Consider the following 26850-nt stretch of genomic DNA (forward strand, 5'->3'; position numbering starts at 1 on the left):
AGCTGTGTCTGGGGGTGGGATTATTCTTGGTTTCTCAGGCTTTGAGCCGGCTTATTCCAATAGTATAGGGGTATGGAAAAACAGGACAGGAACCCCAATTGGAGAGAAGCAAAAACCCAAATATCCAGAGGAGGAAGAACTCGATGAAGGATGGCAATCACATTTGAAGTCATTTGGAAATTATAAAATTGCTTGTTTTATTACTTTGTTTGTTTTACATTTTTTCCTTCTTCTGTCTTCAGGGACTAGTACAACAACGAAACGGACAGGCATTCCGGCCCCCCGGGAACTTTCGGTGACAACTTCAAGAGAGAGGTCTGTGCCACGTGGTCCCTCCAATCCCAAGAAATCAGTGTCCAGTCCAACTTCTCCCAGCAACCCTACTCCTGCCAAGTACCTGAGGACTACTTCCACAAAACCCAAGCAAGAGAATGAAAGTGGGGAGAAGGCAGTGCTTGAGTCTCAAGTTCGAGAACTTCTGGCGGAAGCCAAAGCCAAAGATAGTGAAATCAACAGGCTGCGAAGTGAACTCAAGAAATACACAGAGAAAAGGGCGCTGAGCCCCGAAGGAGCTGGTGTGTCAGACCCTGGTGTCGCTGTAACCCTGGTCCCCACAGGGGCCCCAGAACCTCTGATCAGAGCCCTCGAGGAGAAGAACAAGGACTTTCAGAAAGAACTAGCCTTTCTAGAGGAAGAAAATCGAGCCTTAAAGGAGAGACTGACCTACCTGGAGCAGTCTCCAAACTCAGAAGGGACAGTAAGTCACACTGGCGACAGCAGCTGCCCGACATCCCTAACTCAAGAGTCAAGCTTCGGAAGCCCAACAGGACAGGAGCTGTCGAGTGACATCGAGGAGTATAAAAAAAGCTCCCATGAAAATGCGTTACGGACGTCGGGGTCTTCCAGCAGCGACGTCACCAAGGCCTCCCTGTCGCCAGATGCCTCTGACTTTGAGCATATTCCGGCTGATATCCCCTCCCGACCCCTGTCCTCCAGCAGCAACCCCTTCAAGAGCTCCAAGTGCCCCACCACTAGCAGTTCCCCCAACAATGCCAGCGAGCTCTCCCTGGCCTCCCTCACAGAGAAGATCCAGAAGATGGAAGAAAACCACCACAGCACCGCGGAAGAGCTGCAGGCCACCCTGCAAGAACTGTCGGATCAGCAGCAGATGGTGCAGGAACTGACAGCTGAGAACGAGAAGCTGGTGGATGAGAAGACTCTGCTGGAGACATCCTTCCAGCAGCATCGGGAGAGAGCGGAGCAGCTGAGCCAGGAGAATGAGAAACTCCTCAATCTCTTACAAGAGCGAGTGAAGAAGGAAGAGCCCAGCGCTCAGGAGGGAAAGCTGCTGGAGCTGGAGCAGAAGTGCACGGACATCCTGGAGCAGGGCCGCTTCGAGAGGGAGAAGCTGCTCAGCATCCAGCAGCAGCTCACCTGCAGCCTGCGCAAGGTGGAGGAGGAGAACCTGGGGGCTCTGGAAACCATCAAGCGCCTCAAGGACGAGAACGAAAAGCTGAACGGGGTCCTCGAAGTGGAGCGGCGTAACAACAGCGTGATGGCGAAAACTCTGGAAGAATGCAGAGTGTCCTTGGAAGAGTTGAAGGTGGAGAATGGGTCTTTGAAGGCTCATCTGGAGAGCGAGAAGCAAAAAACTGTAGCCACCAGTACCCCCGGGCAGAAGGCAGAGAGCTGTGAAATCCAGGAACTGCTGAAAGTGGCCCGAGCCGAGAAAGATCAGCTGGAACTATCTTGCACTGATCTCAGACAAGAGTTACTAAAGGCCAATGCTGAAATCAAGCACGTTTCAAGCTTACTGGCCAAGGTAAGAATGGATACCGCTGTTGCTATTTGCTCATCTGTAGAAACATTTCTCTCCTTAAGAGTCTGTAGAACTAAGAGAATCATGTGTTCGCGCAGCGTCACTCATGAGTCCAGCATTCTAGCCTGAAGGCCTGTTAAATTCCAGAGAGAAGAGCATTGGAAACACAGAAAGGGGAACACCCAGATTTCCAAGTTATGATGTTAGTTAGATAGTTAAGCTGTAGTGAATCAAATAGGATCGTATTGATGCAGGTCTAGGGAGTGTCGTTGTATCTATGCCCAGAGGCTGGTTCAGGGCAGAGGAGAGACGCCCACTGTAGGATGTGGGGGTGGTGAGGAAGAACCTTGAGGAAGTGGTAAGACAACGGAGTCCTGGATGCTGAGTACACGTTAACCAGGTCTATCACTTGGCATGCTTTCGTTTAGCTATCAGTCACAGATCATTAAAGTCACTCCTGATTTTTTCTCACAAAAGAGTAACCTAAATCACTGTTTTCATGCCTCTTCAGATGTATGTGCGTGTGTGTGTGTGCATCTGACAGGTTAAAATAATGTGGTCATCATGTACATTTAACATTTTCTGAGCATATTTTTCTTTAGCTCTTCTTTTTTTTTTTAGCATTTTATTTTTAATGGAAAGTCAGATATAAAGAGAAGAGGAGAGACAGAGAAGATCTTCCATCCGATGATTCACTCCGCATGTGGCCGCAAAGGCCGGAGCTGTGCCAGTCCGTATCTAGGAGCCAGGAGCTTCTTCTGGGTCTCCCATGCGGGTGCAGGGTCCCAAGTATTTGGGCCGTCCTTGACTGCTTTCCCAGGCCACAAGCAGGGAGCTGGATGGGAAGCAGGGATTAGAACTGGCACCCGTATGGGATCCCACTGTGTTCAAGGCGAGGACTTTAGCTGCTGCACTATCTTGCTAGGCCCCTAGCTGTTCTTTTAAACATTGTCTTAGAGGTCAGATAGTATCTTAAAAATATATACATATTTCTTATTTATCAGTCCTCTGTGGTTGAGCATATACGTCGGTACTTGAAAAAGTGCATGGAAATTGCCTGTTGCAAAAAAACTATTTCAAAAACAATTTTTTTATATCCAAATGTCTTTTAATTCAAATTTCCTACAGAATTTTTGCGGTATTCTCATATGTTGTAGTGAACATTTATGTTCATTCTGGTTTTTTGATACTGTAACCATTTTTAAAATATGTCTCTGATTATTTCTTTAGGAAAAATTCCTAGACGTTGAGTTAATGAATCCAAGAGTATAAACATTTGAAAGTGTTTCAACACATCCAGCTAGACTGCCTTTCAGAAACATACCAATTTATTTTCCCCAGCTGTTCATGAGAGCACTTGTCTCCCAAGTCTTGCTAACACTTGATATTGACATTATGTCACTGAAATCTGTTAATCATTTCCTTTATTCATTTTTTTCTTGTAATCCTTTGTTTTTGCTTGGAAAGATGTTTTCCGGTCCAAATCAAATGAATGCTCACTTTCGCTTTTTTTTTTTTTAAATAGACTTTTGCATCAGTCTAGGATTGTGTTTTATGATGTGTGTTGCTTGTGTTGGTACCTGCCATCTTTCCGAGTAGTGCTGGGGAAGGAGCCGCGGGAGCCGTATTCCCGTATTCCCGTATTCCCGTGCTTGCTGCCTCCAGGCTCCTTTCTGGGCCTGGGATGTAGGAGGCTTCGTAGGAGGAGAGGACGAAAACATCTTCTCACCTGATTTTAGGGGTCATCACTGTTTCAAGGAGCAAATTACACTGAGCACTCCTAGCAACACTCTTCTTTCCTGTTTTAACATCAGTCGGTTGCGCCCTGATTCTGTACCTGACCCTATGGTCTTAGCGGTGGGTCCTGTTAAGATTTGTGTTTGTTTTGCTTTTAAATCATTGCGTTGTAAATTCACAGGTATTTTATTGGAAGTGTGAAAACAGTTTTATTAGAGGTCATTAGATAGGAATGTATTTAATTAAGTGCTAATTAAAGCTTTGAATTTTCTTATCTTGTCAAATAGGATGACCCTCTTGCCCTATGATGACTTATTCCTCTAGTGCCATCTTAATGTCTCAGGTGGAGCTGCTTGAAGTCCCCCTCAGTTCCTCTTCTGTGTCTTCGGTGTTTTGACTGATACTGTATTAAATAGATAAGCCAGTGAGAAAGAATTTTGCATCTTTAAAAAGTAACTTTTTTTCTAAATATATAGTTACATATTCATCATAGAAGACTTCTAAAGAACAGTTCTGCTGTTAATCTATTTCTGGTGAATTTTTTTTTAAGATTTATTATAATTTTTTATTGAAAAGTCAGATATACAGAGATGAGGAGAGACAGGAAACTCTTCCTTCCTCTCGGTCATTCCCTAAGTGGCTGCAACTGCTGGAGCTGCACTGATCTGAAGTCAGGAGCCAAGAGCCTCTTCCATGTCTCCCATGCAGGTGCAGGGTCCCAAGTCTTTGCGCCGTTCTTGACCGCTTTCCCAGGCCACAAGCAGGGAGCTGGATGGGACGCAGGGGTGTTGAGAGTAGAACCGGCACCCATATGGGATCCCGACGGTGCGTTCAAGGCGAGGACTTTAGCTGCTAGGGTACTGCGCCAGGCCCTGATGAATTTGTTTTTATTTATTTATGTTTTTTTACTTTTTTCTAATGTGAGTAATAGTCTTAGTTTAACCTGGCCTTTTTTTTTTTTTTTTTTTTTTTTTTTAAGATTTGTGATTTATTTGAGAGGCAGAGGCAGAGCCACAGAGAGATCTTCCGTGCGCTGGTTCACTCTCCAAATGTCTATGTTGACCTGGCCCACCTCTGGCCAGAAGCTAGGAGCCTCTTCTGGATCTCCCATATAAGCATGGGGACCAACCACTTGGAACATCCTGTTGGGAAGTCATATATACAGAGAGGAGGCACATTACTCTCCCAGCCACATTAATAGGGAGCTGGATCAAAAATGGAGCAGCTGTTACTCAGATGGGCACCCATGTGGGATGCCAGCACCTCAGGTGATGGCTTAACTTGCTAGCTGTGCCACAGCACAGGCCCCTTCTTAACTTTGTCCTTTGTTGAGAGATAATGAGAACACTTAGTTTGAATTTGCCTTTTCTTGAACTTTGGCGAAAGACAAATCTAGACTGGAGAAACAAAATCTAATGTGTAGAACCAAAAAAAAAAAAAAGTGTCCAAAAAAGTTTTGTAGTATCCAAAACACACTGTTGAGAATACAATAAAATTAAGTGCTTATTCCTAATTCTGTATTTGATTACCTGCTAAGATGATCAGATGCGGACTGTGGGCTGAGGCAGGTCCTGGCTGCTGTGGGGGTGGGAGAGGTGAGGCATGCTGTCACACGGTTCTTTTGATACCTGCACAGTTCCGTATTTTGCACTATCCCGTGTGGACAAAGATCTGTGATTGTAGTAAACTTGTGGCTCATAATGAACTTCCTGCTCTTCGTATTCTGACGTCTAGGAGAAGTAAATGCTAGAGCTGGTGAACAGATCAGTGGTTCACTGGGTTCCTGCTGCAGGAGAGACCAGCCGGCTCTCCAGCGAAACTGAGAATTCTAATGATAATGCTGTGGAAACCACAGGAGCGCTTTTGGCACAAAACTGTCATGAACTGTCTAAACTTCACAGTGGTGGATTTCATGGTCGGGATGAGTCCCTTGAAGGTGCTGGACGAATCCTGGTCTCTGTCTAATTTCAAAGAAAATACTTAACATTCCATGCTTACTAAGTGTGTGCCCTTTCTTATATTAGACAAGTATTTTTGCTAAAGTGTCTTGTTCTGTTTTTTAATTGTAAAATAAAAGGTGGGTATTTACTCTTTTTCCTATATCCACCGACATGATCTGAAATCATCATTTTTTTCCTTGTTAATTTGTTAATGAAAATGAATTACACCAATAGGTTTCTTTTTTTTTTTTTAAAGATTTTACTATTATTGGAAAGCCGGATATACAGAGAGGAGGAAAGACAAAGAGGAAGATCCTCCATCCGATGTTTCACTCCCCAAGTGAGCCGCAACAGGCCGGTGCGCGCCGATCCAAAGCCGGGAACCAGGAACCTCCTCCGGGTCTCCCGTGCGGGTGCAGGGTCCCAAAGCCTTGGGCCGTCCTCGACTGCCTTCCCAGGCCACAAGCAGGGAGCTAGATGGGAAGTGGAGCTGCCGGGACCAGAACCGGCACCCACATGGGAACCCGGCGCGTTCAAGGCGAGGACCCTAGCTGCTAGGCCACACCGCCGGGCCCTACACCAATAGGTTTCTAAGGTAGTCAAGTGTTAAGTCATTTTGGCATACCTGGGGATAAATCCCAATTCTTCAGGTCTCGGTTGCTTCAGTTGATATTTTTGCCTAGAACTTTCAAATACAACCACCAATAGCAGATGAAAAGTGACTGTTGTATTGATCACCAAGCTGAATTCATCCCAGTTCTTGGCAGAAGGTGAATGTTTTTATGAAAGAATGAAATAGGACATCATCTCAAGATGCTTTGGGATGCCTACATCTCTTGAACACCTGTTCAAGTTTGGGCTGCTCTGCCTAACTCGCTGCTAATAAACTTGAAAGGCAGCAGATGATGGGCCAAGTGCTTGGGCTCCTGCCACCTGCATGGGAGACCCAGATGGAGTTTCTGGCTTCTGGCTGTGGCCTGGGACAGTTCCGGCCATTGTAGCCATTTGGGGAGCAGGCCAGAGGATGGAGGGTGCCTTTCTTTGTCACTCTGCCTTTTTAGTAAGGGGCAAAAAAACTCTATAAAATAAAGTATTTGTAATGGGGAAAGCAATGCCACACCAGCCTATGATCTAATACTCTATCTGGATTGACCAAATCTAATGGAGCTTGTAGATGTAATGAATGTGTAGCTAAGTTTTTCTGATAAATTACTTAAATTGCTCAGATACTGTTAGAAGGGAATTGGAAAAGCCTTAATGGTGTGCTTTAAAAAAAAAACAAAAAAAAAAAAACAGGGCCCAGCACGATAGCATAGCAGCTAAAGTCCTCGCCTTGAACATGCCAGGATCCCAAATGGGTGCCGGTTCTAATCCCTCTGGCCCTGCTTCTCATTCAGCTCCCTGCCTGTAGCCTGGGAAAGCAGTAGAGGATGGCGCAAAGCTTTGGGACCCTGCGCCCGTGTAGGAGATCGGGAGGAAGCTCCTGGCTCCTGGCTTTGGATTGGCTCAGCTCCAGCCATTGTAGCTGATTGGGGATTGAACCATCGGACAGAAGATCTTCCTCTCTGTCTCTCCTCTTCTCTGTGTATCTGCCTTTCCAATAAAAATAAATGAATGAAAAAAAAACCAAACAGGAAATAGGTCTCTTCCCTTTTTTTAAAGGATGTATTTATTTATTTGAAAGAATTAATGAGAGCGTGTGCGAGAGAGATTTTCCATCTGCTGATTCACTACCCAAATGGCCACAATGGCCACAGCTGGGCTAGGCCGTAGCCAGGGTTTGCTGCTTCTGCATCACCCACTAGAGCCATACCCACGGCTTTCCCAGGGAACTGGGTCAAAAGTGGAGCAGCGGGCCCAGCACAATGGCCTAGTGGCTAAAGACCTCGCCTTGAACACGCCAGGATCCCATATGGACGCCGGTTCTAATCCCGGCAGCTCCACTTCCCATCTAGCTCCCTGCTTGTGGCCTGGGAAAGCAGTGGAGGACAGCCCAAGGCCTTGGGATCCTGCACCTGTGTGGGAGACCTGGAGGAGATTCCTGGCTCCTGGCTTTGGATCAGCACAGCACTGGCCGTTGCGGCTCACTGGGGAGTGAATCATCGGACGGAAGATCTTCCTCTCTGTGTCTCCTCTCTGTATATCTGACTTTCCAATAAAAATAAATAAATCTTAAAAAAAAAAAAAGAAAGTGGAGCAGCCCAGACCGGAACGAGCACTCATATGGGATGCTGGTGTTACAGGCTCCAGCGTGACTCAGTACACCACAGCACCGGCTGCTCTTCCTGTTACAATAAACGTAACATTGATGAGGCTTTTTACAGTAATTATGTAATTATAGACATGTTTCTTCTTCTCTTTAGCTGTTTACCAGTATTTTCCTTTTTTCTTTCAGCTTCTCTCATATGCGTTATATGCACGTTGCTGGTTACTGTGGTCACATAACCCGCTTCTGTGCAGGAATGGCCTGCTTTCCCCAGAGTCCCAAGGCCTCAGCTTCCTTTGAGCTGCACATGTGCCTGCTGTGACCGACAATCAGCGTGATTTATTCAGGATTATTGTTTTACCAATCTGTGGCACAACTCAGCTTTAATACTCTTTTTTTATCTTCACTTTTTTAGTTGTTTTGAATCTTGATTTCAAGTGCTTGTCTTCATTCGTCTTGAAACCTGGAAATTTTTTTTTTTTTTTTTTTTTTTTTGCTTCTCCCAATTGCAACCCCTTTTTTTCTTTTTGAAAGAGTTATTTATTTTTCTTGGAGAAAAGGAGAGACAGAGGGAAAGAACTTCCATCCACTGGTTCACTCCCCTAGTGGTTGCAATGGCTGGAGCTGAACCGATCCAAAGTCAGGAGCCAGGAAACTCCTCCAGGTCTCCCACGTGGGTGCAGGATCCCAAAGCTTTGGGCCGTCCTTTATTGCTTTCCCAGGCCACAAGCAGGGAGCTGGAAGGAGTAGGAAATGGAGTAGCGGGACATGAACTGGTGGCAAAACAAGGGATCCTCTCGCATGCAAGGCAAGGATTTAGCCATTGAGCCATTGCGCCAGGTCCAAGCCTGGAAGCTTTAAAAGAAAAAACACTGATACCCTCCACCTCCAACCCCAAGCGGAAAGCTCATGAGGGATTTCCTTGGAAACTTAGTTTCAGAGGAGGAATAAGGAGACTCTAAAACAGTCCTAGCCTGCGAGCTATCAGAGGAGAGCCGGTAGAGGTGACATGATCAGTATGTGACCAGTGTGACCAGCCAAACGCTTGAGTCCAGTGGCCAAAGATGGCACAGCCAGAATTTGAACAAAATGTAATTTTATATAATCCTGTAGCTGCGACTTCAGAATAGGATCTTGAGAGTCGCTTTAAATAGTCAGGTGATCCTGGAGTGTTCCCAGGCATCACTCTGGACCATATGAAACAGAAAACCCTACTGCTGGCTCTGTAGGCTGGAGGCAGCTCACTCTGTAATCTTGGGTCAGGGGTTAGCAATCAGGAGTTAGCAATCAGGGCCTCCCAATCCTCAAGGCGGTGGCAGCTCTCGGCATCTTGGTCCTCCTGCCAAGGTTGGTGACCGGAGGCAGGGCATAAGTGGTCAACTACTTCAGTCCTTTGAGGAAACCTGTTTCCCCAGAAACTTCCCTGGCAAGCCTTCCCTTCACATGCCGATGGTGAGAACTGTGTCACATACCTACCCTCGGCTCGCCCTGCATGAAGTCGTGTTCTCACAGCCTGATTCTTGCACGCAGTTGGAATTCTACTAGGAGGAAAAAGGGGTGGGAAAAGGAAGTGGCAAATCATGAGCTGCCAGTCGAGCCTCCCAACAACTCCGCACCTTCACTTCTCACGAGGAGTCACAGTGATCTCTTGATCTCTTGATCTTTCAGCGGTTTCCCAACACACTGAACATTTCGTCCATTCTTGGATCCCAGTAGCCAGGCGCCTGTGAGCACCTCCTCCCTCAGTCCCACTGCCTGCCCACTGGCCAGGGCCCAGCCTGGCCAGGTCCGTGCCTGCCTTTGGGTGTTTGTTCAGGAAGCTTGCTTGGCCCAAAGTGGCTGCCTCACCCTCTCTTCTCCACCTGGTCGTCCTTAAGTTGTTGGCTTCAGCTATGGGTTACCTTCAGAGAAGCCTTCAGCTCTGTGAGAGTCCCTTGGACTCCATGAATTCTGTTGGTGCAGCTCACCCGAGATCTCTGGTGTGAAAGTTCTTCCCCCTTTCCAGCACTGTGCATGCTCAGAAGTGCTGGCAGGTCTGAGGGGGTAGAGTCGAAGGAAGCCTTAGGGAACATTCCTCCTGCCTTAATAATGGACTGGCTGCCATCTGGAGGGGTGATTATTTATGTAGTCAGACACATGAGCATTTTGATCATCTTCAATTCAGACGCAATTTACCCCATTTGCTGGCAGCAAAACATCAGCCCTCTGGTGAGGTAGGTTCATGACTTCATGCTTAGAAGAGGCAGGTAGAAATTTCTGGCAACAGAGCTTGTTTCTCAGCTCTCCCGTGGCAGGCAGGAGGAGGTGAAGTCGAGCAGGCATGGTGTGTGGCAGCCTGGGTGAGGTCTTCTTCACCAGCAAGCCTCCGCTGAGGGGCCCATGGCCCCTGGTAGGCTGCCATGCCCTTGGCTTCACCTGAAGCTGGTGAAGATGAAACCACAACACCAGTGTGCCTGGGCAGCTTTGACCGTGTGACTCAGAGAAGTCAGCTGCTGGCTTGTCAGATCTGCTTTTGAAACCCCAGGAGGGTGGCGGAAGCTGACCTCGGGGTTTGGTGGAAACTGTTGGATGGTTTGTGGAAGTGGGGGTGGCACAGATCCGCTGTACCTCGTGTCTCACTGTGATTTCCGCAGGAGTGACTGCTTGTCCTCAGGCATCAGTACTGGTCAGCCCCTTGTGTGAGTCTCCTTGGCTGGCCGTTGCTTTGTGCTGGGTCGTAATTAGTGGAGTGAGGCCCGAATACCATTCCCTTGCTCTCAGTGTATCTCGGGATTCTAGGAGCTCTAGGTCATCACAATCTCGCTTTCAGCCATGTACTTTTCGCGGGCTGCTGCTGTGTGTGGTCCTTCCCCAACCCAGTCTTGTAGCCACTGCCTCCAAAGTTAAAGTAAAATTTAAAAAGTTAAAAAAGTTAAAATTATTTCTTTGAAGTTCGCAACAAGGAGAGACATAGAAACAGATCGTCCCATCTGTTGGTTCACTCTTCAAATGGTCACAACCTCCAGGTCTAAGCCAGCAGAAGGCAGGAGCTATGAACTCTATCCTGGTCTCCCACATGGGTGGCAGAGGCCCCAAGTAGTTAGATCTTCATCCTTGCCTTCCCAGGCACATTAGCAGGAAGCTGGGTAGCAACACCAGCAGGGCATTCCTATACGGGATGCTGGTATTGCAAGAAGCAGCCTAACTTCTAGGCCACAATCAATACCTACCCTACTCCAGAACTCTTCTGGGAAGTTCTCAAAGGTGAAATTCAGACTGGACGCTTGTCTGTGAGCTTTCTGTTCATACCACAATGTATAAATGGAAGTGGACTTGCCTATTCTCCTCTACCTTGGCAGAACAGCAATACAAAAAGCAATTTTAAAAATTGAAGCCAATGAGAATAAACCGTGGCTGTGTTTATCAGTGATATCTTTTCCCAGCAGGTCCAAGGATGAGGCAGAAGGGGTCTTATAGTTGTGCTTACTTCAGCAGCACCTATGCTAAAATTGGAATGATACAGAGCAGATTAGCATGGCCCCTGAGCAAGGCGTCTTGTAGTACCCCATTTAGATGTCAAAACAAGATCAATTCCTACTTGAGCTATCATCCCAAGTTTGTTTACTCTTATATGTAATTTTAGCTTTGCAGTCTCTTCCATACATTAGATATTCAGTGGATACTTGTCAAATGAATGAACTTGAGAGACGTGAAAACAAATAAAGGAAGAAGCTGCTGTAATTTTGTTAAAATATTAAAAAATTTATCATCAAGATTTAATAGCATCTCATATTTTAGTGCCTTGTATATATGATGTAGTGTTCAACCTTTGGTCATGCAGTCTCATTTAATCGTCATAACCCTGTGCTATAGGTACTGTCATCTAATTTTTTCCATTGAGGCAGAGAAGAATTAAGTTGTTGGCCTACTCAATCAGTTGGTAAAGTCAGACTTCAACATTAGGTTTTACCTTAAAATTTGTAAAGAATCTTGGGGGCTGGTGTGATGGCTCAATTGGCTAATCCTCCACCTTCAAAGACTGACATCCCACATGGGTGCCCACATGGGTGTCTTGGCTGCTCCATTTTCCATTCAACTCTCTGCTTGTAGCCTTGGAAACCGGTGGAGGATGTCCCAAAGCCTCGGGAACCTGCATCCGTATGGGAGGCTGAGAACAAGCTCCTGGTTCCTGGCTTCAGAGCAACTCAGCTCAGCTCTGGCCTTTGCAGTCATCTAGGGAGTGAACGAGTGGATAGAAGATCTTTTTCTCTTTGTCTTTCCTTCTCTCTGTAAATCTGCCTTTCCAATAGAAATAAAATTTTAAAAATCTGTTTAGGGCTCGGCAGCATGGCCTAGTGGCTGGGGTCCTCGCCTTGATCCCATATGGCCGCTGGTTCTAATCCCGGCAGCTCCACTTCCTCTCTATCTCTCCTCCTCTCAGTGCATCTGACTTTGTAATAAAAATAAAATAAATCTTTAAAAAAAATCTGTTTAAAAATACTTTTAAAATATTTTAGCACTGCTTCCAAATTATCTGAAAGCAAAAGAGGAGAGAGAAAAACATGTGAGTTTGCTGTAGTCTAAAGGCCAAAAGCTTTTGGTTTGAAGAAAGTGATATTGAAAGCCTGTTGAATTGGAAGAACTTTAAGTGAATATAGTGAAATGGGGACATTCACAGTAGAAGCCCGAATCATCAAGAAATGTGGTTTTGGAAGCTTTACAACCTGAATCTTAGAGGAAAGTAGGAAGTAGTTAGCCAGGTGAATGTGGAAATGACCAAGAAAGAACTGTCTTCCATATACTGGCTCACTCCCTAAGTGGCTGCAGCGACTAGGGCTGGACCAGACTGAATGTAAGAACCCAGAACTCTGTTCAGGTCTCCCACCTGAGTGATAGGGAGTGATGGGGTCCAGGTCTTCTGTCCATCTTTCCCTGCATTCCCAGGCAGATTAGCAGGGAGCTAGACCAGAAGCAGAGCAGTTGGGACTCGAACTGTCACTTTAATATTGAATGCTGCTGTTTTCCAGTGGTGACTCAACCCACTGAGCTTCAACACCAGCCTCAAGAATTTTGTTTTAAAGAGCGGCTTTACTGAGATAGAATTCACATAAAAGGTACAAGTCAGTGGTTTTTCGGAGATTTGTTAGGTTGTGTGGCCATCATCACCATGGTTTTAGAAACATCTTTACACATCATGAACAAATTTTTTGTGCGTGCTCGACGCCGTGTCCTAATGGCTAAAGTCCTCGCCTTAAGTGTGCCGGGATCCCTTATGGGTGCAGGTTCTAGTCCCGGCAGCTCCACTTCCCATCCAGCTCCTGGCTTGTGGCCTGGGAAAGCAGTCGAGGATGGCCCAAAGCCTTGGGACCCTGCACCCATGTAGGAAACCCAGAAGAGGTCCTGGCTTTGGATCGGCGCAGCACTGGCCATTGCGCTGACTTGGGAAGTGAATCATTGGATGGAGGATATTTCTCTCTGTCTCTCCTCTCTCTATATATATATATCTGACTTTATGACAAGAAAAGAAACCTTATGTACATCAGCAGGCATTCCTAAGCATCGCCTCAGCGGAGTCCACGGGCCTCCCTGGGCAATTACTGTGAGACTCTGTGGATTTTCCGCTTCTCGGTGTTCATGTGCACGGAATCTTGTGCCATGTGGCCCTTTGTGCCCCAGCCATCTGGTTTTCAAGGCTCATCCTTGTCGTAGCGGATTCCAGTGCTTCTTTTCTTTTTATACCAAATAGTGGGTTGTGCATGGTTACATGTCCAGGTTGCCGTGGGAATATTCAGCCTGTGTTTTCCTTTGCGTGTGTGGTTAGGAGAATTGCTGGGTCATGTGGTGACTCTAACTTTTTGAAGAACTATAGAACTATCAAACTTTTTCAAAGTGGCTGTGCCTTTTTCAGCCCACTGGCAGTGTAGGAGGCTTCCAGCGTCTCCAGCTCCTTGTCACAGCCCTTACTGTCACTCTATTGAGGCATCCCTAGTGAAGTGCGGTCCTGGCAGTTTGCATTTTCCCGGTGGTGCTGTTAGTCATCGCAGCAAATGACTAATGATGCTGAGTGTTTTCATGTGCTTATGTGCCATTTGTGTCTCTTTTTTAGAGAGAAATCTATTTATATCCATTGCACATTTTAAGATTTTGTTCCTTGCTTCATTGCTGAGTTTTGTAAGCTTTAGGATATTCTGGAAATAAATCTATTCCCAGATATATGCTTTGCAAATATATTCTTTCCTTTCTGTGGGTTGTGTTTTCGCTGTCCAGATAATGTTATTTAAGACACAAACGTTTAAAGTTTTTATTAATCTAATTGATTTTCTGGGATTTGGAGTTTTCTGCTTTTGATCTGAAGAATTTTTAAACAGGAGGGTTTCAGAATCTTACTTGCAAAAAGGTTGCTTTGGCAGTAGATGATAAAGAATGAAGGGTTGGGTTGGGGAGGAGGAGATACAGGAGAGAAGACAAGGGCTGGAAAGATGTTTAGATATTAGATGTTCTTAAGATTTATTTTATTTTAAAGATTTGCTGTTTGAAAGGTAGACTCACAGAGAAATTGAGGGAGATACAGGAGTGAGAGGCCTTCCACTTGCTGGTTCATTCCCCAGGGGCCACAATGGCTGGAGTTGGGCTGGTGTGAAGCTAGGAGCTTATTCCGGATCTCCTATGTATATGGGTGAGGCTCCCAAAGACTTGGGCCATCCTCTGCTGCTTTCCCAGTGCAGGAGGGAGCTGGATGGGAAGTACAAGAGCCAGTTCTCAAGCCAGTGCCCATACAGGATGCTGGCTGCAGGCAGCCAGTTTACCCACTACACCATGTTGTTGGACCCAAAAGATTTATTTATTTGAAAGACAGAGCTATGGGACAGGGAGAAACTGAGAGAAATCTTCTATCTGTTGATCACTCCCCTAATTGCCATAGTGCTAGGACTGGGCCAGTCTCAAGTTGGGAGCTGGAAGATTCCTGAGTCTGCCATGTGGGTTCGGAGGGCCAAGCACTTGGGCTAACTTTCACTGCTTTCCCAGGCACATGGCAGGGAGCTGGCTTAGAAGTGGAGCAGCCAGAACTCAAAGCATTGCCCAGGTGGAATGCTGACATCCCAGGCTGAGGCGTAACCTACTACTCCATGGCTGTAACCCATTTAGTTTGGTTTGTCATGTCTTAATAAGATTGCTATATTAACTGTAAACCCATTCCTCTATTTTCTTTATGCTACATTCTTTATTCATATTGCTAACTTTTACATAGTATATTTCAACATTGATTTCCTTTACGTTTTGTTCCTCATACTCAACTAAAGAAAACTGCATACAATGGAATCTCAAAAAAATTAACGGAGGGCCCAGCACAATGGCCTAGTGGCTAAATCCTTGCCTTGCATCCTCTGGGATCCCGTATTGATGCCGGTTTGTGTCCCAGCTGCTCCACTTCCCACCCAGCTCCCTGCTTGTGGCCTGTGAAAGCAGTGGAGGACGGCCCAAAGCCTTGGGACCCTGCACCCACAGGAGACCCAGAAGAAGCTTCAGGCTCCTGGCTTCTGATTGGCTAGATTCTGGCCTTTGTGGCCGCTTGGGGAGTGAACCAGTGGATAAAAGATCTCTCTCTCTCTCTCTGTAACTCTGCCTCTCTTTCTAAATCTGACTTTCTAAAAAGTAAATCTTTAAAAAAAAAGTTCATGGACAAACTGGTTTTTAAAAGTTCCAGTCAGAAGTATTTTTGAAATTGTGCACATGATGGATCTTAAAAAGTTCCTGGAAAAATGTGAATTATGAATAAAATTATGCTGTCCGATATGTGCAGCAGGCGGGGTGTGCCCAGGCTGCCCCCTGGGAAGTGCAGCTCCTGACTGGGCCACACTGAAGCTCCCTTCCTGGACTTGGCCTCTGCTGAGCGGTTCTACCCAGGTAGCCACAGCCATGGCTGATCCATGGGAGGGGGGGGAGGGCCCAGGCCCCTAGCCGTCTGAGGTAGTGCTCCCTGTCAATGTTCCCAAGGTCTCCGTGTGACAGCTTTGCAGCTACACTGCTGCTTCTGCCAGGTCCTGCTTCCTCCCCTGTCCCAGAGCACACTCCTCAGTAACTTCTGGCATGTTGAAGTGTGTCCCAGGGAACCCGACCCTGGTGGTATCTTTATCCTAAATCCAGGGTCTGACAGCAAGGGAAAGGTAGTGAGTGACACTAGGTAAGATGCTGGCCTTTCTCTGTAGGTGCCCCACGTCCTGGGGGCCACAGGGGCAGGGGACTCCCCAGTGGCCTCGGCTGCCATCCACCCTCAGCAGCTTCAAAGCATCTAGGAAGGCTTGCGCTGCCCCCTCCAGGAAGTATCAGTGTTCCTGGGAAATTTGTTTGAATCTGTGATGCTGCTTGAATGCAAGAACTGCTCGGAATGCATGAAACTGATTTCATCTTCTCTTAAAAATACGTATTTATTTATTTATGTTGGAAAGTCAGATATACAGAGAGAGACAGAGAGGAAGATCTTCTGTCTGATGATTCACTCCCCAAGTGACCGCAATGGCTGGAGTTGAGCTGATCCAAAGCCAGGAGCCAGGAGCTTCTTCCAGGGCTCCCATGCGGGTGCAGGATCCCAAGGCTTTGGGCCGTCCTCGACTGCTTTCCCAGGCCACAGGGAGGGAGCTGGATGGGACGCAGGGCCCATATGGGATCCCGGTGCATGCAAGGTGATGACAATTGCTGCTAGGCTACCGCTCCGGGCCAATTTCTTCTTTTTAAAGATGTATTTTATTTACTTGAAAGGCAGAATTATAGATAGAGCAAGACATCTTCCATCTTATGGTTCATTTTCCACATGGCCAGAGTAGCCAGGCCAGAGCCAGGATCCTGGAACCCCATCGAGGTCTGCCACACAGGTAGCTGGGACTCCAATACTTGAGCCACCGTCTCCTGCCTTTCCAGGGGTATCAACAGTGAGCTGGGTCAGAAGTGAGCAGCCAGGTCTCAGCTGGTGCTGCCGTGTCAGATGCCAGTGTCAAGGGCCTGGTTTCTCTTTCAAGGAAAACATTGAAGATCATTTTCCTTGGGGTCTGGCTGTATAATTCCTGAGCGAAAACTAAACCCACAAGAGTTTACGAATGAAAAAAGCCATCCTGGAACTGACAGTCATGGAAGTGTGAGATTTGGGTCTCAGTTACTCGATATGCTGACTTAATCTTTACAGGTGATGCTCGCTCTCTCTCTCTCTCTCTCTCTCTCTCTCTGTCTCTGTCTCTGTCTCTCTGTCTCTCTATCTCTCATTATACATAAAATGGATGTAAAAATAAATACGTGTCATCTAGCAGGACCATGAGAAATGGTGAGTCTATTTAAGGGTTTTTGTTTATCTGTTTTCTTGTTTTCATGAAAGAACTTTCTGGCATATAGTGTCTAGCTTGAGATAATTCATTATCCCAAAACCAAGATGGAAGCAGTTGATGTATTTTCAAAGCGCACTCATTTGTAGCTTTCCCACCACAGCAGTCCGCGTCCACGCCCGTCACAGTGGTGCACCAGGTCACCATCTGACCCCCGACAAGGCAGCACCCAGGAAGTAAAGGGAGGTTGGAGCCTCTTTGGGACCTTCCTTGGGGTGCTGCAACCTCAGGTGATTCTTTATCTGCCACATGGGTGGCAGGATTCTAAGCATCTGGATCTTCCTCTGCTGTCTTCCAAGGCAAGTGAGCACGAAGCTGGATCAGAAGTGGAGCAGCCAGAACTTCAACCCGTGCCCATATAGAATGCTGGCACCACAGATAGTGACTTAACACGCTGTGCCACGATGCTGGTCCCAAGAATGGTTGTTATTGACTGCTCAGTGTGTGTCAGGCACCGTGATAGACTCTTCAACGTGTTGAGTCATTGGACTGTTCCTACTGTTTAGATGTGGAAACCGGGGCAGAACTAAAGCAATACAGGACTGGTAGGATACCATTTGGATTTAGACTCTGGCAGCCTGACTCCAGAGTTTTGCATCCTGGGCCTTTTTAATGTGCTGAAACACCTTTCAAACTTGTTGGGCCACAACCTGTCATGTTACATTTTATATTGCATTCTAAAGCCACATACTTTTATCCAGAAAGACAAGTTTCAGATAGCATTGCTTTTCCTAACAGGCAATGTACTCTGGTTTCCGGGTTGTTAATCTCCTTTCCCCACCCCCTCCTTCTTTCCTTTTTATTACAACTTCCTCCTAGTAGAAAAACACAGCTCTATAACTTTCATCCATTCACTCATCAGATAGATCTGACACAAGTGCTAGAACATGGTGCTGAATGAAACAGACAAGATCCCTTCTTGTGTTTATAGTCAGAAAGTTCTGTACATGACATTGAACTTGTGAAGATTTCCTACCCCCCACCCCATCCCCAAAAATCTAGGAAGAAACTTGTTGAATATCAAGCTTAGATTACCTGTCAGATATGTAACAATTTTGGTAACATTTATTGAAGGATTATAGAAAAGAGGCAGTGATGTTTATTGCAACGCTGTCTATAATAATAAAATAATTAGTATATTCAGATGGTAGACTGTTATGATGTAATGGTTAAAGTAATAGGCTATTAATATAGACACATCTCAGAAATACAGCTAATAACAAGTCACAGGACATGACAAAATAGAGTCCAGGGCAAAAGCATGTCACATGTTAGACTATGCGGTGTAAGGCAGTGCACAGCAGACGCAGGGTGTGGAAAACCACGGGGTCAAAACGCCCAGCACAATACTGTCTCTTACCATGAGCACATACACTCAGGGCACACGTGAAAAAACAAGCTAACCACATGAAGTTCAGGATAAACTCTGAAGATGGGAGGGAAGGTTGAAGCTTTCACTTCAACAGATGTGGTACAGCTTAATGATCAAAGCTGTTTGCCTGGATGATGATGATTTTTGGTGCCTTTCTGTTGATTTAAAATGTGCAATAGTTAAAGTTGAAGGGAAGAACTTTGCGATGTCCTTTTCGTGTTTCTGGTCTGTGCACATTGCTGGTCTGGGCACAGTCACCTTCCCCCAGAGTTGCTGAGGCTGGGAGCTTGTGAATGGGTCAGGTTTCAGAGGTGTCATATCCTGACTCGCCAGCAGAGGGCACCGCTCCATAACAGATGGGAGGCGAGGCCAGCCTTGACCAGGAGCTCTCCCAGTGCCAAGGAAGTGCCATCTACCCGGCTGCAGGGCAGAAAGGTCTTTTAAATGTGTGCAGGTTCCTTTCTACTTGTAGGAGGGGCACGAAACCCCATCATTTGCACACATGCACCATGCTTCCCTCAATAGTCATAGCCTCAGCCGTTGGTGAGGCCAGGAGTGCTCGACGCAGCACGTGCCGAGAGCATCCTTTCTCACCATGCTGATGAGCCCGCTGCTGATGTGCAGGGACTTTCCTGTTCAACTGACCAGGGACTCTTCATTCCTTTTGCTGCAGATGGAAAAGGATTACTCCGACCTGAAGGAAGTATGTGACCGTCAAGCCGAACAGCTGAGCAGGACCAGCCTGAAGCTGCAAGAGAAAGCATCAGAGAGCGACGCCGAGATAAAGGACATGAAAGAGACCATATTTGAGCTGGAGGACCAGGTGGAGCAGCACCGGGCCGTCAAGTTACAGAACAATCAACTCATTAGTGAACTAGAAAGTAAGTGAAGGCAAGGCCAGATGGGGTGAGCAAGTGGGAGCCAGTAGGTTACCAGAGAGACCGGGGTGTCCATGGTGATCGTGGAAGGATCCAAGGAGGTGTACTGTTGGCTGCAGGTTAGCAAGAGTCCTTCAGTGTTCTGTAATCTCCCAGGCTGGAGAGAATAACAGTTAAAAAGAAGCTATAATTTTTTAAAATCCAGTAAAATAACAAATGACGGAAGAAAACATTGTTGACTACAAGGCAATGGGATAGAGTCCCTGTGAAGAAGACCTGATGCATTTTAGACGTGTCAGGTGTGCGGGGTGTGCGCTGTGCTGCTCTCTCACTCGCTCGCTCTCAAGGCACCCCAACCCGCTTTGAGACAACGTATTAGCACCTTTTGGCTGTGACTGTGACGGTTTCCTAAGGACTTGGTGCTCCCAGGGTGAGAGGTCCTTCAGCCCACAGTGCTTGCTGCAATCCTCAAGCGTTGACTGTGTGCTGACTTTTAGATCTGACGGTTGCGAGATGGTTGGAGTGGAACAAACAATGTGTGCCCTTGTGGAGGAGACACTTCCGGTGTGTGTGTGTCTTGTCAGTGGTAGGGTGTCAAGTGACTCACTCCTGTTGGCCATTTACTCACTGAAGAGGCATCAGTATAGAACTTATTTTTCAAGTCATTGTTTGCTTTGAACGGGGAAGGAAAATTTAAAAGAGGTTAGTCAAATATTGCCCAAATTGTCCAGAGAATCACATTTTGCTTTCATAATAAAGGAATCAGTGCTCAAAACTCGGAATGACACTAGCCAATATAAGAATGGCTCATTCAGTCTCCTGAGAGGATCCCAGGCATGCACAGTTGATCATTCATGGCTCTCACGTGGATGGGTTCACTTGCCAGAATTTATTTGTAAGTCCCAAGCGATCACAGCGTCTTCATGGTTATTCCTGGGCATGCTCTGAGAGGTGAAAAGCTCGAATCATCAAGAACATGAGGCTCAGACCAAAGCCAGACGCAGTTACCCTGTCTTCTTGTTTAGTTTTCATGCTATATGCCAATGTCCTTTTTGTGGACTATTTAATACCACGTTGTTAGTATTTTTATGCTTATTTTTGGTGGTTTTGCTATTTCAAATGGCCGTCATACAGTACTAAAGTTCTCTCTACTCTTCCCCCAAGCACCAAGAGGGCTGTAATGAGCCTCAGGGAGGAAACAGGTGCCTCAGAGAAGCAGCCCTCAAGCACGAGCTGTTATAACAACATAGTACATTTAGAGAAAGCAAGAGGAAAGTCTCTCATCTGCCCTTAACCTTGGTTATGTAACATCTGCACGATGGAGATGGAGGTACATCTGTAGACTCACAAGAAATGAAAGCCAACTTTTCAGAAAGCACTAGGAGGCTGAAAACAAAGGAAATTGTGTTCACATTGCCCAGGGTCAGGAAAATGTTGAAGCCTGGAGAAGGCTGGCAGGCTCCCCGATTAGGCATGAAGAAAATCAATCTTGCAGGCCAGGCAGGGTGTGCGGATCGGGAGACTGGAGGAACTTGGAAACACTTGCTCAGTGTCCCAAGGCAAGAGGGTAGCAGGTTTCCAGCAGTGATGAGGCCCTGGCAGAGGAACTCATGTAATGCAAATGGCATTTCTGTTGCAAATGTTGCCATCAGACTCATAAGAAACCTAGCCCTGCATTTCCCCTAGCAGCAGTAGGTCAGCATTTGCTAGTTCAGCGGGCATGACAACTTTAACTACTATGAATGAGAAGAAGTCCCGTGTGTTTTCTGTATAATTGGTGGACTGTGCCTTCTCCTCACTCCTAAACATGATGTGCAGTCCCGCTGTGGAGCATCAGTGTCCCCCAGACCCTGCTCAGTGGTCGTAGTCACTCTTGGGGATAACAGCCAAAAACCTAGGTGCTACTGACAATACAGGGGTGCTTCAGAAACTTCCTGGAAGGTGAATGAAAAGATCTGTTTATTTTGGTTCAATAAAAAAAAATGAAATTTATGCATTTGTAGGTTCCTCAGAAAATTCATGAAAAATGTGAAAGGTGTTTCATGACAAAACTTCAGAGACTTCAGGTTTTTTTGAACCAAAATATATATATATTTTCTATTCCATTTTTTTTCTTTGAACATTCAAAGATCTCTTTTGGAAATATCCAAATACAGCTCTGCACTTGAAAATAATGAAATCAAAGACGACAAATCCTGCTTTTTTTTAAATGATATATTGTAGTTGAATTTAAGGTACTGTTGTCCCTCAGCCCTTAAAAGTGAACACAGACATATCAGGAAAGTCAGGCTGTGGTTAATGTCCAGAGCAGGTGTCAGGCCCATCCCCTGTGGTTACGTCATCATATAGCCAAGACTGAGAATAACACAGATCATTTTTTGTGAAACTTTGAAACTTCTGTTAAAGGGTATCAAGGTATTATTGGATTGATTGATTGATTGTCGGGATTTGGTGATCACACAGATCTAGTTCTAGGCTAGTTATTCCTTCCCATAAAATCCATGAGAGAAATGAAAAGAGAAACATGAAAGAAAGTCAAGTGTTTTCTTGCTCTACAGCATTGACAAATAGAAACCTTCAAGCCCTGCATGCTGAATTGCAACTGCTGGGGCAGAACCTGCCTCTGTGTGTGTGTGTGTGTGTGTGTGTGTGTGTGTGTGTGTGTTTTAAACCTTTCCTGGTGATTCTATTCATTTCCTTAATAGACAACTGCCGACCCAGATGAAAGTTGAGGAATTATCAAGGAATTTTAAGTAGCTGACTGACTTGAACAGATGTAAAATCAAGTGTCTGGTAGGAAAAATGGCGAGAATTGAAGACCGGCAAAACAAAGGAACATGTTCTTCATAGGGAGAAATGGTTAAGCTCCCTGTGAAACTGTTCAGCTGTACAAGGATGCTTGAAAAAGTTTGTGGGAAATGGAATTTTATGTGTATCATTTTTTTCCATGCACTTAAAAAAAACAAACCGACTTATTTATTTGAAAGGAAGAGTGGCAGAGAGAGGGAGAGAGATCGAGAAAGAGGTATCTCCTCTCCGCTGATTCTCGCCCCAAATGCCTGCACAGTCCAGACCAGACCAGACCGAAGCTTGGAGTCCAGAACCCAGCCCCCATCTTCCCACGTCAGTGGCAGAGATCCAAGTACTTGTCCCACAGTCTGCTGCCTCCCAGGCACACTAGCAGTAAGCTGGATCGTAAGCAGAGCAGCGGAACCTGGAACCAGCACTCCTGTATGGGAGTCCCCAGCAGCAGCTTAACCTGTCTGCTTCATGACAGCGTCCCTCCACACCCGTTCTGAAGTAACTTCATACAGACCTACGAGGCTGGAGGTCTTGCACACCTGTGCTTTCGAAAAGCTGTACAAGCCTTCCTGCTGTTTAACTTTGATTAAGAACCACGACCCTAAGAAATTTGTTTGTAACTTCACATGGGGTAGACAGCTAGTCTAGCAGTTAAGTTGTAGGTTAAGATGTTCTGTATTGAAATACCTGGGCTGAGCTCCCAGCGCCAGCTCCTTGGTAATGCGATCCTGGGGAGGCAGCCGTGACAGCTCAAGTAGTTGACTCCCTGCCACCCACGTGAGAGACCCAGTTGAGTCATTTTGCTGTCACTCCATTTCATCCCTCTGGCCATTGCAGGCATGTGGAAAGTGAGCCGGTAGGTGGTAATTTTTAAAAAGAAGGCATGGGTTGTTGATGTTGTGCTGTGGCTTTACATTGGAGGGGATGATATTCTGCCAGCTCTACTTTCAGACCAGGGATGGTCTCCCAATGAAACTGTTGAATTTATCTGGTCAGTAACACACTGGACTCTATGCATGGTACATGCCCACAATGAAGGAATCAGGACTGGTTATAAACTGTACTACTGTAACGATGTGGAGGAATCCAACATGGGGGGAGGGGTTGGGGGAATCCCAGAGCCTGTGAAACCATGTCATAAAAAAATAAAATTCAAAGAAAGAAGGCATGGGAGTGATAACCAGTCACATGATGTATGAAGCCTTTGACTTCAGAGGGAGTGTGAGTGGCTATTGAGGCCGTTTCTGTGGTGCTACATGATCATACAGCCTGGAAAAGCATCACTTGTTTTCCACATCATCCAGTTCTCTGTCGTGGAGGAACTCTCTACTGGCTCCCATGTTGCCAGGTGCTAATAATCTAGTTTAAATGGAAGGGATGGATGCACAAGCCTTTTGTAGCCCCTCTGCTACCCAGCTTACCTTCCCGCAGGAAGTCTCCCAGCTCCTCCAACTCCTGTCTCCATCCATTATTTCCAGGTAGTGTGATGAAGCTGGAGGAGCAGAAGTCTGACTTGGAAAGGCAGCTGAAGATGCTGACAAAGCAGATTAAGGTGAGATGTGGATTACATCTGTGGACAGAGAACCCTCGCCACCATCATCTCACTCTAGATTCTCCTACTTCAGGGTTGGAAGCCTGGGAAAAAGACCCCGTTTATTGTCTAATCTGCATTGCATAACATGGCCCTCGAATCACAGAGCCTTGTTGGCATCGAGTAAAACTAAAGCAGCTACGTGGTGTTGAGATGGAGAACAAAAAGGTGGGATTCCCACCTGTGCCCCTTCTCCTGAGAGCAGGGTCCTGCTGAGCACGGCTGCCCCTTCCTCCTCCACGATCCACTCGGGGGACCCCAGTTGCACATGTCTAACCCAGGTGTGGACTTGGTGTTTTCAGGAGGAGACTGAGGAATGGAGGCGGTTCCAAGCGGACCTGCAGACCGCCGTGGTGGTGGCCAATGACATCAAGTGTGAGGCCCAGCAGGAGCTGCGTACTGTGAAGAGGAGGCTTCTGGAAGAGGAGGAGAAGAACGCCAGGCTGCAGAAGGAGCTGGGCGACATGCAGGGCCACGGCAGGTTGGTGACGAGTGGAGCCGGACCTCCACGAGTCTGATGGGCACCCAGACAGCGCTTGGCTTCTCACTTAACCTCTGTGCATGGGGCTGTGTTCTGGAAAGATGGGACGCTTTTATGTCTCTCTGTGCCAGCTTCTGTGGTTCCCTGTGTAGGAACACTCGCACTCCATCACTGTGCAGCTATTCCAGTTAGGGCTCAGTCACTGCCATTCTGTAGCACAAGACGTCGGAAAACCTCCTTACTTATATATTAGAAAAAATGCTAGCCAAGAGTTTTCCTAGGTTTAAAGAACAGTACTGTTGGCTAGGATGCCCCTCAGTGTTTATTTCTTCAGGGATGTGCACACAGTAAATGCTTACATAGTACTTTAGGTAGGTACCTATCGTGGACTGGGGAAGGTTGGAATCACTCCCAAGGGAATTGCCCCTAGATAAAGGACTCATTCCTGCTGACCCAGGGACGTGCTTCCTTACTGGCAATGCCCATGGGCTGTTTCAGAAAGGCCTTGACACATTCCTGTTAATTACAGAGTAAAGGTATTCCAGCTTCTTCTGAAGGGAGCAGCATACAGGTTCACTGCTGAATAGAGATGTATGTGTTTCTGAAATGAGCTCAAAGTTAATTATAATTTAAGACCTAAGTGGTTCTCAAACAAGGTTATGAACAGTATTTTGGCTTTAACACAGTGTTGGCTTTCCTCCGTCAGGAATCAGTGTCCTTAACTTAGAGATTCTTGAGTATTAGGAATTTATTTTGAATTTTCAAATGTTTAACGTCAGATTTACTGGGTGGGTTCTGAATGTTAGTCTGTACATGTTGTCCAGGTTCAGAAGGGCTGTTCACTGGCTTACATCTGAGTCTACGGAGCTGATGTTTTTACTTCATGACGCTGAATTTGTAGATTTCTCCTGAGAACTATTTGATTCTTCCATCAAACCTGTTCCAGTTAACTCTTTGATGTTTTGTTCATGATTTTTATAGAAAATTACCTAGAGAAAAAGATTAAGATAAGACTTGTACCTAATTCCACAATTCACTCTGGATAAATCAAGTATCATTTCACAGTCACACCTCAATCTGCTGGCCACTTAACGTGGCTTTTAAGATGTAAAGAGAACAGGAAAATGAGATGCCATAGTGTTCTTTACTGAAGTGATTGTGAGGTCATTCTACATAACTTGCCTTTATGTCTGCTTTTGTGTATTTGGCTGTTTGTCTTGCGTCTCTGTTATATGTCTTTGGAAGGTGAACCAAATTGTAGTTTGTACTGCTTCTTTATATACATTATTTTATGGATAACTGGTGAAAACAAGTCCTGAGTTGCTGTGGTATTGCTAAACAAGTTATTTCTTAAGATTCATTTAGTTTTATTGGAAAGGCTAGGTTAAAGAGAGAGAAGAAAAAACAAAGAGAGAGAACTCTTTCATTTGCTAGTTCACTCCCCAAATGGCTGTGACAGCCAGCGCTGAGCCGATCTAAAGCTCAGAGCCAGGAGCTGCTTCTGGCTCTCCCACGCAGGTGCAGAAACCCGCTGCTTCCCCAGGCCACAGTGAGGGAACTGGATTGGAAGTGGAGCAGCTGGGACTCAAACTGATGTCCGTAGAGGATGCCAGTGCTGCGGGAAGAGGCTTAGCTTGCAGCACCACCGTTTAAACCCCTTAAACAAGTTAGGTATAAGATTCTATGAATCTTACATAGATTGTAGGACATGGACCAGATCATACAACTTGAACCATATTATAATAGGGAATCTGTGTATTGTGATCATTTAGAGCTCTATATGTTATAGCCTACATTTTCAAATTTAAACTCACTTTAAAAAAAAGACTTTTTCTGTATTGATTTTCCAGATTTATATATTCTTTATTACTTGGATGGCAGAGTTACAGGGAGGTGGAGAGAGAGACGTCTTACATTTGCTGGACCAGGTCAAAACCAGGATCCAAGAGTTTCCCCTGGCTCTCCCCTGTGGGTACTGGAGCCCTAGTCCTTGGGTCGTCTCCCTTCGCTTTCAGACGTTCATTAGCAGGGACTTGAATCAGAAATGGAGCAGCTGGGACTTGAACTGGTGCTTATAGGGGTTGCCAGTTTCAAAGGCAGTGGCCTTACTTGCTGTGCCACAACACCAGCTCCCACATTTCAGAATTTTCTAGCTCAACACAGTTCAGAATATGGCATTTCACTAAGACCTTGCAAGAAGTACCTTGATCATACCATGAGACTAACTGGTTCCTAATTACATTGTACACAATGGACATTGGAGGGAATTGTAAAGTTTGGCTGGTAGTTAGGCAAACGATATGCGTGGGCTAGGGATTCAAATTTGCATCTGTTATGAAGAACACAGTTACTAAAACCAAAGGGAATATTGTTTAATTTGCTAATAATCGTAAGTCTCATTCTCAAGGATAATTTTGAGTTGGAATAACTGGTGGAGAATTAAGACTGTAGATTCGTCTCTGGCAGTTTGCAGGCATGGCTCTGTCTCAGGCCTAGCTTTCTCCTCTGTCAAATGAGGAGATGAAAGCAAAGTAGTGTTTCAGCATCCCATAAGCTCTGCCATTCTCTGAGATTACTTGGTCAGCTTGACCTGTAGTGGGCGAGTCAGAAGCCCAAGTGCCAACTGTACCATCTGCCCAGTGCAATCTTTTGAATCTGTTCCACACAGTGGCAT

The 26850-nt window shown here is 46.0% G+C and overlaps 1 protein-coding gene and 1 pseudogene across 8 annotated transcripts in view; both read left to right on the top strand.

The window, feature by feature from the left end:
- Positions 1-26850, top strand: part of SPECC1 (sperm antigen with calponin homology and coiled-coil domains 1) — a 299800-nt gene that overhangs the window by 183613 nt on the left and 89337 nt on the right. For all 8 annotated transcript variants that reach the window (XM_058676531.1, XM_058676529.1, XM_058676530.1 and 5 more), the window contains 4 exons: positions 243-1822; positions 19098-19309; positions 23587-23656; positions 23998-24176. In XM_058676531.1, the coding sequence (XP_058532514.1) occupies positions 243-1822; positions 19098-19309; positions 23587-23656; positions 23998-24176 (2041 nt within the window). The remainder of the gene's footprint in view (positions 1-242; positions 1823-19097; positions 19310-23586; positions 23657-23997; positions 24177-26850) is intronic.
- Positions 11161-11232, top strand: LOC118759703 (U6 spliceosomal RNA; annotated as a pseudogene).

This window comes from Ochotona princeps, chromosome 17 (assembly GCF_030435755.1).
Source record: "Ochotona princeps isolate mOchPri1 chromosome 17, mOchPri1.hap1, whole genome shotgun sequence".
Lineage (NCBI taxonomy): Eukaryota > Metazoa > Chordata > Mammalia > Lagomorpha > Ochotonidae > Ochotona > Ochotona princeps.